Here is a 17,606-nt window from a genome sequence, read left to right on the forward strand (position 1 = left end):
GGAGGGGGGGGCAGGGGGTCAGTATGGACTCGATGGGCTGAATGCCTGTTTCCACACTGTTGGGATTCAATAATCAGTTTTCTCTGTCCTAATGTGTGCTTTTCTCTTTATCTACTTTTGTTGTTATTTAAAGCAGTAATTCAATTTTTTTTTCAATTTACTTTCTGCTAACCACATTATATACAAAAAACCCTGCTTTATTACAGAAACAAAATCTCTGAGATCACTTACAGTCCTCACCTACCTTTTATTAACATTACACATGAGACATTCACAAAAACATACAGCTTACTCCTACTGCTAACCTGTATATATTTGGAAGTTCAACTGATGAATCAAAAAGCAAAAATGTTCCTTATAAATTATCCGAACACCTCAACACAGGCCTTTCAACAGACAAAAAAATCCAGGTATACCCAGCCCAGTTAGAAGCCATCACTACACTAAATCATGTCTGGCACAACATGCACAAACCTACGTCAGGCATCCTCAGACTTAATGTCAAGTTGGGATCCACATTGGGGTATGCAGCAGACCAAAAAACAGGCTTACTGATTTAGTCCTCTGCTGCTCTCTGGTGCTGCCACCAACTGTTGTCTGCTCTAAAATTCACTTCCTCCCACCATTTTCTGCTTAGTCCTGATTCCAGCTACCTTTCCCTCTCCAGCAGCTCCCAACTTGGTTCCCCCAGCTGTGACTCTGTTGTGAGGTATTGCTGAAAGAAAAGCCAGCACTTGCAGCTGATTGAAAGAAAAACATGGCGTTAGAGGAGGTTGCCAAGGTAACAGAGCTCTGGGAGAAATGTAAAGTGACAGTGTGAAATGCAGAAAGGGAACGGTATCATGTAAAGAAGAAAAATAGCATGGAGAGAGAATTCAAATAAAAAAAGAGTAACAGAAACAATAAAGGAGTAAAGAAAAGGAGAGTGTAATGACAAAGAAATTACCACAGCTCTTCTAGATGCCCTTGACACTAAGCAGCTATAAGATGACAATTACATTAGAGGTTGGTTTAATCTCCCCATTCTACAGATGGTTGCTATTTGAATAGGAGAGACATTCCAAAGGAATAGCCAATTTTGACCATTCCATGCAGCATAAAATCCCCTCACATCTAGAATGCTCCCAAGCTCAATGTCCTTGCAAAGTTATGCCATCTTAGCACAGATTAAATAGAACATGATCTACCGTACTGGATAAACTTAAGTCACATGAGATCTATATTTGATATATCAATTTATTTTAAACACTGAATATATTTTGTCACTAACCCTCCAGGAACAATAAATTTATTGACACACAAAGGTAAGACAGAGCAGTATTTTTGAAATGGATCCACAAAACTCAAAAGCAGCTAACAGTATTCCTGTTTAACTGAAGGTCTTTTATGCCTTGCAAAATGTCTATAATTAAACAATAACCGTAAATGAGATTAAGACACTAAAGAGTGGGTTCTAAACTTACACAGAAAATTGAGTCTGAGTGTTAGACAGTGTATTTCTAACAGGAGACACAACTTCTATGTTTTCCATCCCATTTTACTCTAATGTGAAAAGGGTATACAGTTCTTATATTAAAACATAAAATTATTGGGAGAAATTCAAAGAAGTACATTTGTGGAAAATTTGCCCTTAAAAATTGGGATTATTTTAAAGTAAGTAAACTATCCATCAAAAATGAACATTTATCATTATCCCATATGCTTTTATATCATTGGCATTCCATATGCTATTTTAAAATTAAAAATTTATTGTTTAATTTAGTGAACAAAAAACCTGAAGCCAAAGTGATAGCTGTCATGTTAACAATAAGCTAATAATCAATTGCTTATAAGGTAGTGACAAACTCCATGAATTAGTTTATTTAGCACAGTAAAATATTACAAGTTAAAAAAAATGGACATTACAACAAACCAACTTATTTCTGAGTGTGAAGCTTGCAGACACAAAAGCAGACTGTCAGGCAGAGTCGCAACATTGTATGCACACAGCACATGGTATCCTCAGTGATTAACTCTCTTAAAGGCAAGGCACACAAAACAATAACCTTCAAGTACTGAATATAAAGTGATTAATCTGGCACTTAATTTTTAGAGGAAATAATTCTTGGATATGTGCAGCATTGTTTGTGTCTCTCCACAAATGAATCAGGGTTCTCTTTTTACTGAGGCATTAGCACTGGAGGTTGCTTGAATGGGAGCCCGGAATTGTAACAAATCTGTTTAAGGACCACGTTAACCCATTTTCTAAATATGATATTTCACAAGAAACAGTGATTTCTTGTATTTCTCATTGATAATTTAATGAAATGTTTTAAGTTAGTTAATGACACAAAAATGTGAGAAAACACTGACCAAATAATCATAAGTAAGAATCATAATTACATAGTATAGTTCAAGTTGACATCAGTAAAAATAACTAGCTCTGTGACATTATAATTACATTTAAATTAAAACTGATTAACTGGACGGTAATCCTTTTTAAAAAAAGGAAGATATAGACCATGCAAATAGTGAAACAAAAAAAACTGATCTAATATAGACAATGTTTGGATTTTTCATTGCTCAACAGCAATCTTGATTATTCTGATTCAAATGAAATTTTATCAAAAGTAATTTCATATTTTGTCTTATAAAATAGGTTACTTTAAAAGACCCTAGCATTACAATACTACCATAAAAGTCATGACTATCCCATGGTTTACTGAGTGACACCAGAAACGCTAGTTCATGCTTGTGACTCTCTAGAAGGCACCTTCCAACAGCCATCCTATCCAGGCCTAAAAGCTGACTGTCATAAAACCTACTTTTCATTTTGGGCTATTTTCATGTAACGTTTTGTGGCTCATCATTGAGCAGTCCCAGTCAAGGCCCAGTACTGTGTATTTAACCCATTCTGTCAATTACTTGAGACCAAGAAGATAAAGTAATACATTTAATATCACATTTTGATTATGTTCATTGCCTTAAAACATAAATTGAAATAAAATATAAATTGAATCAAAATGGAAAAAGTGCAATGTACCATTGATAGAACTGAAAATAATGTAAATGGGTGCAAGAATTTCAAAACAAATCTTCCAAAGCCAAGTGTGTTCTGATAAAACGTTATTCAATTTAATATTTTAATTTACATTTCTGTCTATGTACAATGTACTGAACATCTGAAAACACACAGGTTAACACGATAAAACACTGTCGAATGCTGAAGGAGCATAGAGATGGTTTGTGAATACACTCTGTTGTCAAAAGCAAGGCACTGCCCTTTAACAGCTAGGGTTCCTGAATTCAGCCTGCAGAGTTACTCTGAGCAACTGGCAATTGTCGCAATAAATACAGGCAAAGCCATTACAATAACATGCATATAATCTTTATACAAATAAAGACATTATGCAACAAAAGTATTTTTGTATTAGTATATGGCATCAACAGTATAAACATCATACAAAAACTTTTACGAACACGGAATGTATAATGCAGCTGACTGCATCCCTTCTAGCACCTACATTCTTACAACTACAGTATTCAGTAAGACCTGCTTGATTTGTAAAACAGTCTGGTGGATTAACCAATTCTGACTCAGAAGATCTTGCCCTTGTACTTCAATATTCTTACGCCCAAGCTCTGTGATCATCCTTTAAAACACTGCATAAAAGATTGTTAAAAATTAAAAGTGTGTTTTTTATACTCCGTATATTTTTCTCTAAGCAATGTTTAAGTGCTCTTCCGGTTCACAAAGTGTCCCCACGTCACATGTATATGTATCAGTACAAATATCATAATTCAAGTTCAGGTAACTTTGTCAGTAAAAGTTAGTGCCAACAAATTCTGTATTTCAAATTCTTTTAGTATTACAATAAATTAGAGTTTAAAAAAAATCAAAACCAACAAAAAAATTTCCAAGTTGTAGCACTTTCAAAAAAATTGCACTTGAACGTGAGAGCCAGCCTTTTATCGCTGCATTCTAAAATCAGAATTTTTCATCAGAGATGCCTTCTTGCACCACTATTTGCTGTACATATGACACATCAGGAGCTATACTAAAGGCATCAATCACAATAAAAAGCGTACTACCTTTGTAACAATTTTGTTGTTGACATTTTTAAAAAGTTTCCTATCACCCAAGAACGTTGGGACGACATGTTACAGACTGAAAAACGTCAGATAATCATTTCTATCATGACGGGTCTCGTTCCCAAGTGGCACGTCAGCAATTCCCATAAGCAGCAAGCAGTTTTTATTTTTAAAAATGTATCGGATCCTGCAGAGTAAAGCGCCAGGAGAAGTCCTTGGACGTGGGTAGTTGGAGCTGCTTTCTAGGGGACAGAAGCCAGTTCACCAGCTGTTGTTTTCACCACAATCCACTGAAGTGTGCACTAGCTTGCCAAGAAGATAGAGGTAAGACGTCTCAGAAAGGCAGTGTATCCAGAAATAGCTTGTCAATAATAGCTGGGGGTGGCACTAGGTCCTCTAATTTTAGGTAGAAGATGCGTTGGAGCCCCTGCGTGCAAAGAGTACGCAACTGAGGTATGATGCCTAGCACCTTGGACCATGGCTGCCCTTTGTTTTCCCCGGTACTGTTAAATAACGCGTGTTCCTTCAGGCAGCTGACGATTCGAGTTTGCAACTCTTCCACTTTCTTTGGTTCTTTTAACCCATGGCGATCTGCAGGGAGATGACCAGCAATATTAACACTCTATTCTGACATTAAATAAGCAAAGGCACGTTTCTTTGCCGTTTACAGTGCACTTTCAAACAAGGTCAGCCTAACTTTAAAATTTTATCAATACAATGGATATGTGCAACATGATTTTAGATTTGAAATTTTGTTTTATATTTCGTTTCCAAGGTCGCAGAATGAAAAAGTTTCCTCATTTGGCAGCTGCAAATGTGCTGGCTAGTCTCAAACAACCCATAAAAAGGGATTAGTCTGGGAAAAAGAATACTCAAAATAGATCTTTGACAAATCTTAGCAACATTTAGAATCAATTCAGGGCGTTTAGAATACAAAGTTGTTTGCTTCCTAAACTCAATCAACATTTAAAATCATTTTTAAAATTGTACTAAAATATCACATAGAACAATTACTTAATGCCTTCAATTTTACTTCTGCAAAAATCATTTCTGGTCAAACTTTAGCATCCAGTCTCCCCAAGGTAAATAATGCCATTTTTCTTTTCCCATTTCAACTCAGTGTAATTGCAGGTTCTGATCAATGGGTGCCACTGTGGAGGAGATTTCAGAATCCATCCTTCACCTTGTTTTTCAGAATCAGTTCTGAGAAAGGGTCACTGGACCAGAAACATTAACTCCGATTTAGATTAGATTAGATTAGTCTGGAAACAGGCCCTTCGGCCCAACCAGTCCACACCGACCCTCCGAAGAGTAACTCACCCAGACCCATTTCCCTCCCACTAATGCACAGCCAATTCACCTGACCTGCACAATTTTGGACTGTGGGAGGAAACCGGAGCACCCGGTGGAAACCCATGTAGACACGGGGAAAATGTGCAAACTCCACACATACAGTCCCCCGAGGCTGGAATCAAACCTGGGACCCTGTACAGTCCCCCGAGGCTGGAATCAAACCTGGGACCCTGGCGCTGTGAGGCAGCAGTGCTAACCACGGAGCCACAGTGCCACCCCATTCTCTCCACAGAAGCTGTCAGACCTGCTGAGCTTTTCCAGCAATTTGTTTTTATTTCAGACTTATAGCATCTGCGGTTCTGTTTTTTTGTGTACTTTTGGGTCCTTTAGGTAATTTGTTCTCCCATCCTAGCTGGTCAGAGGTATGTACCTTCAAATCAGTTCTTGCTTTAAAACAATGTGGCAACTTAAGATGTGGGGGACTGACAGGAATGAGCTGTGGCATAAGCAATGGTTGAGAAACCATCGGGAGTTAAGGACAGAGGGAAATCAGAGCATTCCAGGGTGCCAGCTATGCTTGTGAACAGGCCATGGGGCAAAGTATTTAGAACTCTGCCATTTCACATTGCTTTCAGTACCACTGGAAATAAAAGCTTATTTGCTTCAGCAGCTTCCCTCCTCACCACACCAACCACCACATTACACACAAAAGAAAACAAAAGGCAAGAAAAGCAGGCAAAAGGTAATGGATACGCCAGAAAGCACTAAGGGATGAGGTGACGGACAGAAAACTGAACTGAAAGAATAAACAGAGATAAATAAATGAAGGTGCAATTTGCTGTAAGCAATAATCACAGGAAACACGTTAGTAGACAACATAAAAAGCACAAAATTATATTGACTGGAATTAAAATTTTAGTACTGAAAGCAATAAAAGAATTTTCCTTTGAAAATGGTTAAATCTGAAAGCAAACTCAGAAGAGTTTGGATTGCAGTTGATGATATTAACCACAGAATTTTCTTGAATAGAAAACAAGCAATCCTTTAACAAATCAAAACACAGTTTCTTTCCCCTTCCATGAGCGTTATGCAACATGTTTTTAAGTTGAAAAGATTCAGGAGTATACAGGAAAGGATAGATTTTTAAGCAGCAAGAGAAGAAGTTAAGGATGTAAAGCAGAGTAGCACATACAAGTAGTAGAGCAGATCAGGAAGAAAGGTGAATTTAAAAAGGTAACATAGGCATTTGAGACAAGGTTATATCACGAACTATATAAAAAGTCTGAAGCTAAAGATAGCATCTCTGTAAATCATTTACAACAAAATAAATGAATGAATACTGCAGAATACTTTATTTGTAGAAGCTTTTCCAAAAAACGTAGCAATCCTTGAGATTGGTAACATTTAGAATCCAAAGGTTGAGTAAGAAAATGATTAAGAATAAAAAAAGCAAAGTGAGAATAAGAGCCTTTAAAATAGATTGGAAAAGCTTCTACATATAAAAATGAAAAGAGCCACAAGTGAGTGTGGGTCCTTTGAGGAAGAGAAATAAGAAATTATCATGGGGAAATTTTAATGGTAAAAGAACAAAAAAGAACATTGTTAATTCCCAAGTGTTCTCACAATCTAGTAAGAATGAAAATTTAGTAAAAGGCATCGTAGGAATCAATAAGGCTAAAAGTCAGTCATAGAATTGTACAGCATAGAAGCAGACCCTTCACATATCCTAAATTAATCTAGTCCCATTTGCAAGCATTTGGAGCCATATACTTCCAAACCTCTGTTTTTATGTACCCATCTAGATGCCTTTAAATGTTGTAATTGTACCAGCCAATAACATTTTCTTTGCAGCTGATGGCCTGCATCCTAGGATTTTAGAAGAGGTGGCATCAGAGATGATAAATGAATGGTTTTAGATTGACTGAAATTCCCTAGATTCCATGGTTGAAAGGTGGCAAACGTAATCCCACTATTCAAGAATGAGAGGGAAAGCAAACAAGGAATTATGGATTTAGTCCCTGACCTCAGTCGCAGGGAATATGCCGAGATCTATTATTAAACCATAAGATGTAGGAGCAGAAGTAGGTTATTCAGCTCATCAAGTCTGCTCATGGATGATCTGATGATCCTCAACTCCACTTTCCTTCCCTGCCCCATATACTTTAATTCCCTTACTGATAGACAAACGTGTCTATCTACCTCAGTGTTGAATATACTTAATAACCTAGCATCTACACTACCCTTAGATAGTTTCCAAAGCCAGTTTTTCTTATCCTTAAATAATGGGACCAAAGCTATTTGCAGTATACCAGGTATACTCTAACTAGTACCTGGTATAGTTTTAGCAAGGCTTCCAAATTAGATAGTTTCCAAAGCCAGTTTTTCTTATCCTTAAATAATGGGACCAAAGCTATTTGCAGTATACCAGGTATACTCTAACTAGTAAGGGCCTGTGCCCGAAACGTCGAATCTCCTGTTCCCTGGATGCTGCCTGACCTGCTGTGCTGTTCCAGCAATAAAGTTTCAACATACTCTAACTAGTACCTGGTATAGTTTTAGCAAGGCTTCCAAATTTTTAAACTCCATTCCTTTGAAATAAAGGCAAACATTCCTAATTGTGCAGGATGGCCAGAAATCCCTCTGTGCTAGTTTCCTACACTATATTTCAATTTAAATAATATTCACCTCTTCAGTTCTTCCTGCCAAGGGGCATTACCTCATTTTCCAACATTATATTCCATCTGCCAGCCAAGGGACATAACCTCACATTTTCCAACATTATATTCCATCTGCCAAATTTGTGCTTACTGACTTAACTTGTCTATATATCTCTACAGGCTATGTGTAACCCTCACAATTTGTCTTCCCACCTATTTTTCTGTCATTGATAGACTTGCCTTTAGTACATTCACTTTCCTCATCCAAGCCGTTATTATGTTGCAAATAATTGTGACCCCAGTAATACTATCTGTGGCATGCCACTATATAATCAGATTGCTATCATTAAAAATGTTCCCTTTGTCCCATTCTCTATCTTCTATTAGTTAGTCGATTCTCTATCCAAGTTAACACACATATGGCTGTGAACCATCTTGAATGTCTGTCATTGTTCTTGAATTGTCTTTGTTGCTAAACCTCTTTCCCAATCCACACCAGCTGGCTCTGCCCTCCTTCCTCTGTAATTACCATCACTTAAATTAACACAGCTGTTTCTGACCTAAGTTTCTCCCTCTCACACTGAATGCTAAGTTCTACCTTGTTATGGTCACTGTTTTCTAGGGCATCTTTTACGCAAAGATCATTTGTTGGACCTGACCCATTATACATCATCTGACCCAAAATAGCCTGATCCTTGGTTAAATCCATTACATCATAACAGAAACCTGAAAAGAAAAATCAGAATATGAATGGAAAAAGTCAATATGGACTTATGAAAGGGTCATCATATTTCATGAATCTGTTAGGAATTGTTGAGGTTGAAAATAGCAGTATAGATAAGAGAAAACAATGACTGTAGTGTTTTTAGATTTTGATAGAAATATTTGAAAAATATGCCACACATGAGGTTATTGCACAAAATTAGGGTTCTTGGGGATTGGAGGCAGTGTAATAGCATGAATTGAGAATTGCTTTAGGGACAAAACAAAAAAGAGTAGAAGTGAAGATTGATTTCCAGTTTGCCAGGCTATAATATATGAAGGACTTAAAAAACGTTATTTATAATGAAAATGATTTGATCAGGGGACCAAATACAGTCAGGTTTACTTGAGTTTACATTTATTGAAGAAAAGGTGGAGTGAATTCACCTTCTTTCATTACTTCCCCTCTCTATCTCATCTGAAAATTTTGGAATTATAATGTTCAGCCACTTTTCCTATCATTTTTCTTCGGCCGTCTATCAGTAATAGCCGTCTATCAGTAATGAAAAAGGTGGGCGGCACGGTGGCACAGTGGTTAGCACTGCTGCCTCGCAGCGCCAGAGACCCGGGTTCAATTCCCGACTCAGGCGACTGACTGTGTGGAGTTTGCACGTTCTCCCCGTGTCTGCGTGGGTTTCCTCCGGGTGCTCCGGTTTCCTCCCACAGTCACAAAGATGTGCAGGTTAGGTGAATTGGTCATACTAAATTGCCCGTAGTGTTAGGTAAGGGGTAAATGTAGGGGTATGGGTGGGTTTCGCTTCGGCGGGTCGGTGTGGACTTGTTGGGCCGAAGGGCCTGTTTCCACACTGTAATCTAATCTAATCTAATTGATGATATACCAGAATGCACAAGAGTGCGTAAAACAAACATCAAGAGAATTTGAGGAAGAGATATTTATAGAAAACAAGAAAGAGATGAGACAGTAAGTACATAAGTATTTAATTTATCTTACCTTAACACAAAAAGAGTCAAGGAACTTGGAGAATGGAGCAGGGAGTTGAAAATAAGGCAGATGAGATGTGGGTGCAGAGGAGTATGACGTCTTAGCTATTACTGATAGACGGCCGAAGAAAAATGATAGGAAAAGTGGCTGAACATTATAATTCCAAAATTTTCAGATGAGATAGAGAGGGGAAGTAATGAAAGAAGTGGTTGTAATATTAGTTAAAGAAACATTTACAGCTGTGAGGAGGGACATGTACGAGGACAATCATCAAATGAGGCTGTGTGTGTTGAAGTGAAGAACCAAAGGGAGCCATCACACCTGTGAGAATGTACTACAGTTTGCAAAACAATCAGAAGATGATGGAAGGGTAATTATGAAAACACAATTGTGATATTAAGGCAGTAACAGTGGGTCATTTCAACTACCCCAATATTAACAGGGATGTAATCATTACAGTGTGCATATAGAGTGTAAAGTTCTCAAGATGCATTTAATAGAAGTTTCCTAGCCAGTAGGTAGCAAGCCCAAGGAGAGAAGATACGGTTCTGGACTTCGTTTTACAGAGCTGGAGAAGTGGAAAAAAATTACTGTTAGTAGAACATTTTGGCAGTAGTGATTTTAATTCTGTTAGACTTATGGAAAAAGGCAAGACCTAATTGAAGCATATACAATTATGAGAGACATAGGAAGATAGGAAAAATGTTTTCTCTTAGTTGAGGGATGAATAATCAGGGGGCATCAATTTAATTCTTAGAATTGCACGACTGATGTATGAAGACAGACTGGATTGATTAGGACTTTATTTACTGGACTTTAGATAAATGAGGGGTGATCTCAGAAAACTATAAAATGCTAACAGGGCTAAACACAGGAAGGATGTTCCCGATGAGTGGGAAATAAGTCCAGAATCAGAGATCACAGTCTAAGGATATGGTGTAGGTGATTTAGGACAGAGATGAGGAGAAACATTTTCACCCAGAGTGTGATGAGCCTGTGGGATTCTCTGAATCTGAAAGCAGTTAAGGCTATGACATTCAGTGTTTTCAAGGACTTAGATATTGTTCTTAGGGCTAAACGGATCAGAAGGTGTGGTGGGAAAGTGAGAACAGGATAGAGTTAGATGATCAGCCATGGTCAAATTGAATGGTGGAACAAGCTCAAATGACTGAATGGCCTATTCCAGCTCTTATTTAACTTAAAGAGCAGGGGAATTGAAGTTTTATTTCACCAGAGGGTAGTGGGTAGCTGGAACTCATTGACTGAAATGGTGGTAGAGGCAGAAACTATCACAACATTTCAGAAGTATTTAAAATGATTTCTTAAGTTTCAGAGCATTTACAAAATACGGGCCAACTGCCATAAAATGGGATTTGAGTCAATAAGTGCTGGATAATCAATGCAGGGCCTCTTTCTCTGCTGCAAAACTCTATTACTTCCAGAATTTGTCAGAGTCAAAGTTTTCAACTAGATCAAGGCCAATTTTACCAAGCTATCATTTAGGAAAAAAAGTGGATTATAAATAGAGCTTAGAAATAGATTAAAATAGTATTAGCAATTAAAAAGGTAAATTCATGTCAAAGTAGTGACAGGCATTCAATGAGGACACAGTGAATGTTCAGAAAAAGAACTGTTCCTGCAAAGAACAAAAATGGAACTCCCAAATCCAGAAATCTCTGGACGTCAAAAAGGGAAGCTAATGTCAAATACTGAGGGCTGGAATTTCTTGACTTGAAGTGGCATGTAATGGAGGCAGGAAAACAAAGCAAGTGTAGAGGAGTATCAAAATGCTTAGGATGAAACGAAGCATATGAGGAACATATATTCTACGGTTTACTGGGCCCAGATTTGTTCTGGGTTGCAAAGCAAGCTTCACTTGGATGCAATGTTCGTCGAAGATAATGGACAGGTTGCTCCTAAAACTTTGAGGTAAGATAATACGACAAGTATTTCAATCAAAGAAAGAAAAAGTTGCATTTATATAGTATGTTTCATATCTGGAGAAATCTCAAAAGTGATTTACAGTACAAGCAAAATTTGGTCCTTTACAAGTGTTGAGTGTGTCTGTTTTGTTTCTGAAGCTTGTGGCATTTATGTTGAAGCTCCTATTCCCAATCAGTGGATAATGTCAAAAATAGACAGCTAAAAGCTAGGCACTTAAAAACTTAAAATGCAGTTGTAAGTGACTCAGGGAGAGATGCAAAGTGCGACAGGGTATGGGACTTGGAGAACACGATTGGTATACAGAAAAGGGAGTGTGGAAAGCTAGGGAATGCTTAGATACAGTATTAAGGTGAAAGGTGAAAGGTGAAGTTGTAGTTATGAGCCCAACATTTCTGGAATCAACAGCAGTATCATTGTGGTGAATGGGAACGGTGTTGAGAGAAGTGCAGTCAGAGTAAGGTTAAGTTAAATCTGTACTAATTGAATGGGTAAATTGCAGAGAATTGTTTCATATGAACATACAAATTAGGAGCAAGATCATCATTCAACTCCTTAAGACTGCTCTGCAACTTGAAAAGTACTTACTGATCTAATGTGGTCTCAACTTCACTTTCCCACCTACCCCTTCCCTTTGACTTGCTTGTTAATCAAGAACCTAACTCAAAGTTAAAAATATTCAATGATCCTGCCATCACTACTCTTTCAGGAAGCGTATTCCACAGACTTATGGTACTCTGATAAAAGATATTTTCCTCATCTCTGTATTAGTGGGAAACTCTTTCTATTAAAAACGGTCGCTCCTCATTCTAATCTCTCCCACAAAGAGAAACATCCATTCAGCATACACCCTGTTAATTTCCTTTCAGGATCGTACATGTTTCAATAAGATCACCTCTTTTTAAAAAAACTCTAATGGATACAGGCCCAAACTTTTCTTATAAGATCATTTCTTCATCCCAGGAGTCAGCTGGATGAACCTTCTCTGAGTTGCTTCTAACAGAATTATGTCCCTTTTTAAGGATCAAAGATATATACAGTACTCCAGCTGCGTTCTCACCAATGCCTTGTCCAACTGCAGCAAAACATGCCTATTTTATATTCCATTCCCCTTGAAACAAACAATATTCCATTTCCCTTCTGAAATAACTCTACAGAGGCTGGTATCTCATCTCCAAGTCACCCTTTATTTACATATGGAGTGCTTGACACTGGTCAGCTCTCAGTGAACAGAACCTCTGATACCCCTGATTATTCTTTGTCTTTTTTCTTTTTGTTTATTTTTCTTCTCCTGACATTCCTGGTTTTTCTCCCTCTTTATTTTCCCCCACACTATAACCTAACAGCGGTTCACCCTTTTTTGAAAGTGGAGAGTCCTTCACACACTGCCCTAGCTCCCTTAAAGCCAGCTCCCAGAAGCTCTGACACTCCTATTTATTTTTCTTTAAAGCAGGATTCTGACACTCCTGTTTTTCTTTATTTTCCCCCACAGTACCGCCTAACAGCAGTACACCCGTTTTTTTTTGCTTTTTTTTTCTTGGATTGAACAGAGCCTCTGACATTTCTGTTTTCTTTTTAGTACACCCGTTTATTTTGTTGGTCAGGGCTCTCTGATTAGACCAGATTAACAGCCCCAATCATGGAATTAATTCTATGAGATCCACCTGGCTGACCTTGTTACAATCACTAGAGGCAAAGGGATAGACCAATTAAATCACAGATTAGTCAACCTAAATTCAGTGATGGGTAAAGGTATTGGGAGAAACATAGAGAAACAATTGTAATCATAACTTCAAAAATACACCGATAAATCAAGGACTGTTAGTATGGATTTGTGAAGAGAAAGTAGTGTTTGACCAATTGAACTAAATTGAGGACGTAGCTTTTTGACATAGTTAATGTGGATTATTGGCAAGCCTTTTGTTAGGATCTACATGGCAGATGGGTCATAAGGCAGAAGCCCATAGGACCCAAGAGAAAGTAGCAAATGGGACACAAATTTGGCTTTGTGTCAGAAGGTAATGGTCAGCAGAAGTTTGTTTCTTGTGACTGGATAGCTGTTTCCAATGGCATTCAGCAATTCCCACCACTAAACCCCTTGCTTTTCATGATTCATTAGACTTGAATGAAGGAGTCATTGTTTAGATGTTTGCAGATGATATGAAATTTGGCAATATGTTCAGCATTGAGGAAGATTGATAGATTCCTGCAGTCTACAGCAATGAACTGGTCAGGTGGCAAAAAAAATTGGTAAAATATATTCAATCCGGAGAAGTGTGAAGGAAAAAAAGGCAAAGGAATGCACAGTAAATAGTGGGATATGGAGAGGTGCAGAGGGACATTGGAATGTCTGCCCGAGCATCCCTGAAGGTGGCATGACAATTAGATAAGGTGATGAAGGTGGAAAGATTTCATTAGCAAGGGCTAACCAGAGTCAACGACTGTGAATGGTTCTGATCAAAGCATTACAAGGAAGGACGTAATCACTTTAGAGGGGTTACAAATGACATTTACAAGGACACTGACAAGAACAAAGAGATTTAGATATGGCAAAAGATTCAATATCCAAGCATTTGCTTTCTTTTAAAAAAAAGACCCAGTCATCACTGTTTCAAAGTGGTTTACAATAGTCTGAGGGGCCTAGAATGGATCGGAAGAAGCAGGAGTATCTTAATAGAGATCAACATTGAGGGGCATAGATTTAAAATAATTGGTACAGGAATTAGAGGGGAGTTAAGGAGCTTTATTTCCACAAGAGCCAGAGAAAAAAATCTGGAGCTTAACATGTGAAATGGTGATAGAGATAGAAAACCTCATTGCAATTGAATATGCATACCAACAGCTGTAATAAGACTGTAGGACAAGAACTGGTAAATGGGACTGGGCTGGTGAGCTCTTTTCAGCTGGCACATGCTCAGTGGGAATAGTGGTAATGTAACTGGATTGATAATGCAGAGCCCCAGGTTAATATTCTCAGGGCATAGGCTTGAATTCCATGATGACAAGTGATGACATTTGAATTCAATTCTTAAGAAGTCTGTAATTATAGTTAGTCTATTGGTGACCAGGGAAGCATTATGGATTGGCATAAATCCCCATTTGGTTTACTAATGTCCTTTAGCAAGTTAAATCTGCTGTCATTATATGGCATGAACTACATGAGACTCCAGGTGCACAACAATGTTGTCAACTTCCCTCTAAATTGGCCTAGACAGCCAACCGATCAGTTCAAGGGCATTTAGGCATGGACAAATGTGGGCCTTACCTGTGATGCCCACATTTCATGTAACTATAAAAGAAGGCTTCCTTCTGTTCCTTAAATTTCTATAATTATACTATAGTCTCTCTCCTGGGATGAGGGCAGTATCCTAACAGAGAAGATTGAGTAGACTAAGTCTACATTCCCTGGAGTTTACGAATGAAGGGTGGTCCTTGCAACATATACATTTTTTAAAGGGCTTGATGCTGGGAGGATATTTGCACTGGATAAGACATCCAGAACTAATGTGTTCACTCAAGGGTCGTGCATTTTCGTAGCTCTCAAACCCAGAGAGTAATAATTGATGCTCAGTCATTAAATTCCAAGATAATTGTCAGGAAAGTAGAGTGATGTAGAAGATCAGCTGTCATATTACTGACTAGCAGAGAAGGCTCAGACACCTATCTACCCCTGCTCTTATTTTAGGTCTTTCAGATAGGGCAATTTGAGTCAGGGACAGATCTAGGATTTTTGGATGATTTGAAATCATTTAATTATGCACAAAATAATAGGAGCAAATAGATGATATAAAGAACTTAAAATGAAAAACAAAGAAACATCATTATTTTTTCTTGCTAATTTTATAATTAAAACTACTATTAAAGATTTTGCAAATTCAGGTCAGGAGGTGACAAGAAGTCAAAAGGTGCATAGGAAATATTAGCAAATGAAATTAAAGCCTAGAAAGAAAGTGCCAGAAACACTAATTGTTGAAATGTAGTCTATGGCAGGAATATTAAATAAAGCTTTTGCTCTGGCATTTATAAATATTTGGGGGAACAATCTAATTTAAGGAAAAAAACAAAACTAACAGCAGCAATAATAGAAGAAGAATTGATTATGAATATATCACAAGAACACATAGTGGGGAGGTTACCGGACTCTGAAGGCATAATCCTAGGCTATTGAGAAGAAAATGTGGAGTAGAGAAAGAAGATTTGATCTCTTTTTAAATGAGAACTATGTCAATGAGCATGAAAGTGGCCAATGCAAGACTATTGTTCAAGACAGTTGAACTGGATAACAATAACCAGTTAATTAAATTTCTGCTTTCACTGCAAGTGCTTTAGAAACCATAATGAGATAATTAGTAAATAATTAGAAAAATGTTGCTAAAATAAGACAGCAACTTGAAGCTTTTTGACTTGCATTCATGAAAAAGGCGTTGCTAGAAAAAGACGTGAACAATGGGATACCATTTTATACATCATGGGAAGAGGGTGCTGATTGGTTGAGCCATCATTGGCATGGAGTTGCAGCAAAAACAATTATGACATAGAACAGAAATAAAGCCATTTAAGCCTGTCAAGTCTGGCTCACAATTTATGTGATCATGGCTGATCAAACACTTCAGCACCTTTTACCCAACCTATCTCCATAGGCCTCTATTGGAAATTGGAGATTTGTCAATCTCAACCTAAACATATTCAAAGACTGAGCTTCCACAGGATCTCTGTCATAGAGAATTCCACACGTTCACAAGATTCTGATTTTGAAAAAAATTCATCTCCCAAGTGGCATCCCTCTTACTTTTAAATTGTACCCTTGGTTCTAGACTTCCCAAACGGGGAACCATCTTACCTGCATCTACCCTGTCTGTCTATTCTATTAAGTATTTTGAAAGTTTTACTGAAATCACCACTCATTCTTTGAAACTCTCAAGAATACAGGCTTAGTTTGCCCAAACTCCCTTCAGAGAACAATCTTGTCATTCCAGGATCATGCTTGGTGAACCTTCATTACACTCCTGTATGGCAATAATATCTTTCCTGACATAAGGGGATGAAAACTGCACACAGTACTTTAGGTATGATTAAACAAGCTCCTGTACAATTGAAGTAAGACTTCACTACTCCTGTCCTCAAATCCTTTTGTAATAAAGGCTGACACTTCATTAGCCTTCCCAATAGCTTGCTCCTGCTCACAGATGGAATGTTCTGATGTCAATCATTCATTCAACCTAATGGTATGTTTAATAATGGGGGCAACTAGTAACCAGAATTAGGAAGTTCAAATTATAAGCTGTAATTTAACTCTACGTTTTTCAGGGTGCTCATGGCATTGTAGTCATGACCCTGCCTCTAAGTCAGGAGGCCTGGGTTCAAGTCCGCCCACACTCTACAGGTGTGTAGTAACATCTCCGAACAGGTAGACTAGAAAATATCCTCTAATTCTAAGCTTGCAACTAGCTTGTGAAGCCAGTTATAGAATTCTTAGGTGGCTATGTAAATAGTTTGTTTGGTAAGGACTGTTGGCAGGGTTAAATGTGATGAGGATGTTAGGAGATTACAGGGTGACCTGGACAAGTTAGGTGAGTGGGCAGATGCATGGCAGATGCAGTTTAATGTGGATAAATGTATGGTTATCCACTTTGGTGGCAAGAACAGGAAGGCAGATTACTACCTAAATGGAGTCAAGTTAGGTAAAGGGGCAGTACAAAGAGATCTGGGTGTTCTTGTACACCAGTCAATGAAGGCAAGCATACAGGTACAGCAGGTAGTAAAGAAGGCTAATAGCATGCTGGCCTTCATAACAAGAGGAATTGAGTGGAGAAGCAATGAGGTGCTTCTGCAGCTGTACAGGGCCCTGGTGAGACCACACCTGGAGTACTGTGTGCAGTTCTGGTCTCCAAATTTGAGAAAAGACATTCTGGCTATTGAGGGAGTGCAGCATAGATTCA

The 17,606-nt window shown here is 38.0% G+C and overlaps 1 protein-coding gene across 2 annotated transcripts in view; it reads right to left on the minus strand.

The window, feature by feature from the left end:
* Positions 1–3,092: 3,092 nt before the first annotated feature.
* nr4a3 (nuclear receptor subfamily 4, group A, member 3) overlaps positions 3,093–17,606 on the minus strand; it is a 30,904-nt gene continuing 16,390 nt past the window's right edge. For both annotated transcript variants that reach the window (XM_043690044.1, XM_043690045.1), the window contains one exon: positions 3,093–4,662. In XM_043690044.1, the coding sequence (XP_043545979.1) occupies positions 4,406–4,662 (257 nt within the window). In that variant the 3' untranslated portion in view covers positions 3,093–4,405. The remainder of the gene's footprint in view (positions 4,663–17,606) is intronic.

The sequence above is a fragment of the Chiloscyllium plagiosum genome, chromosome 5 (genome assembly GCF_004010195.1).
Source record: "Chiloscyllium plagiosum isolate BGI_BamShark_2017 chromosome 5, ASM401019v2, whole genome shotgun sequence".
Lineage (NCBI taxonomy): Eukaryota > Metazoa > Chordata > Chondrichthyes > Orectolobiformes > Hemiscylliidae > Chiloscyllium > Chiloscyllium plagiosum.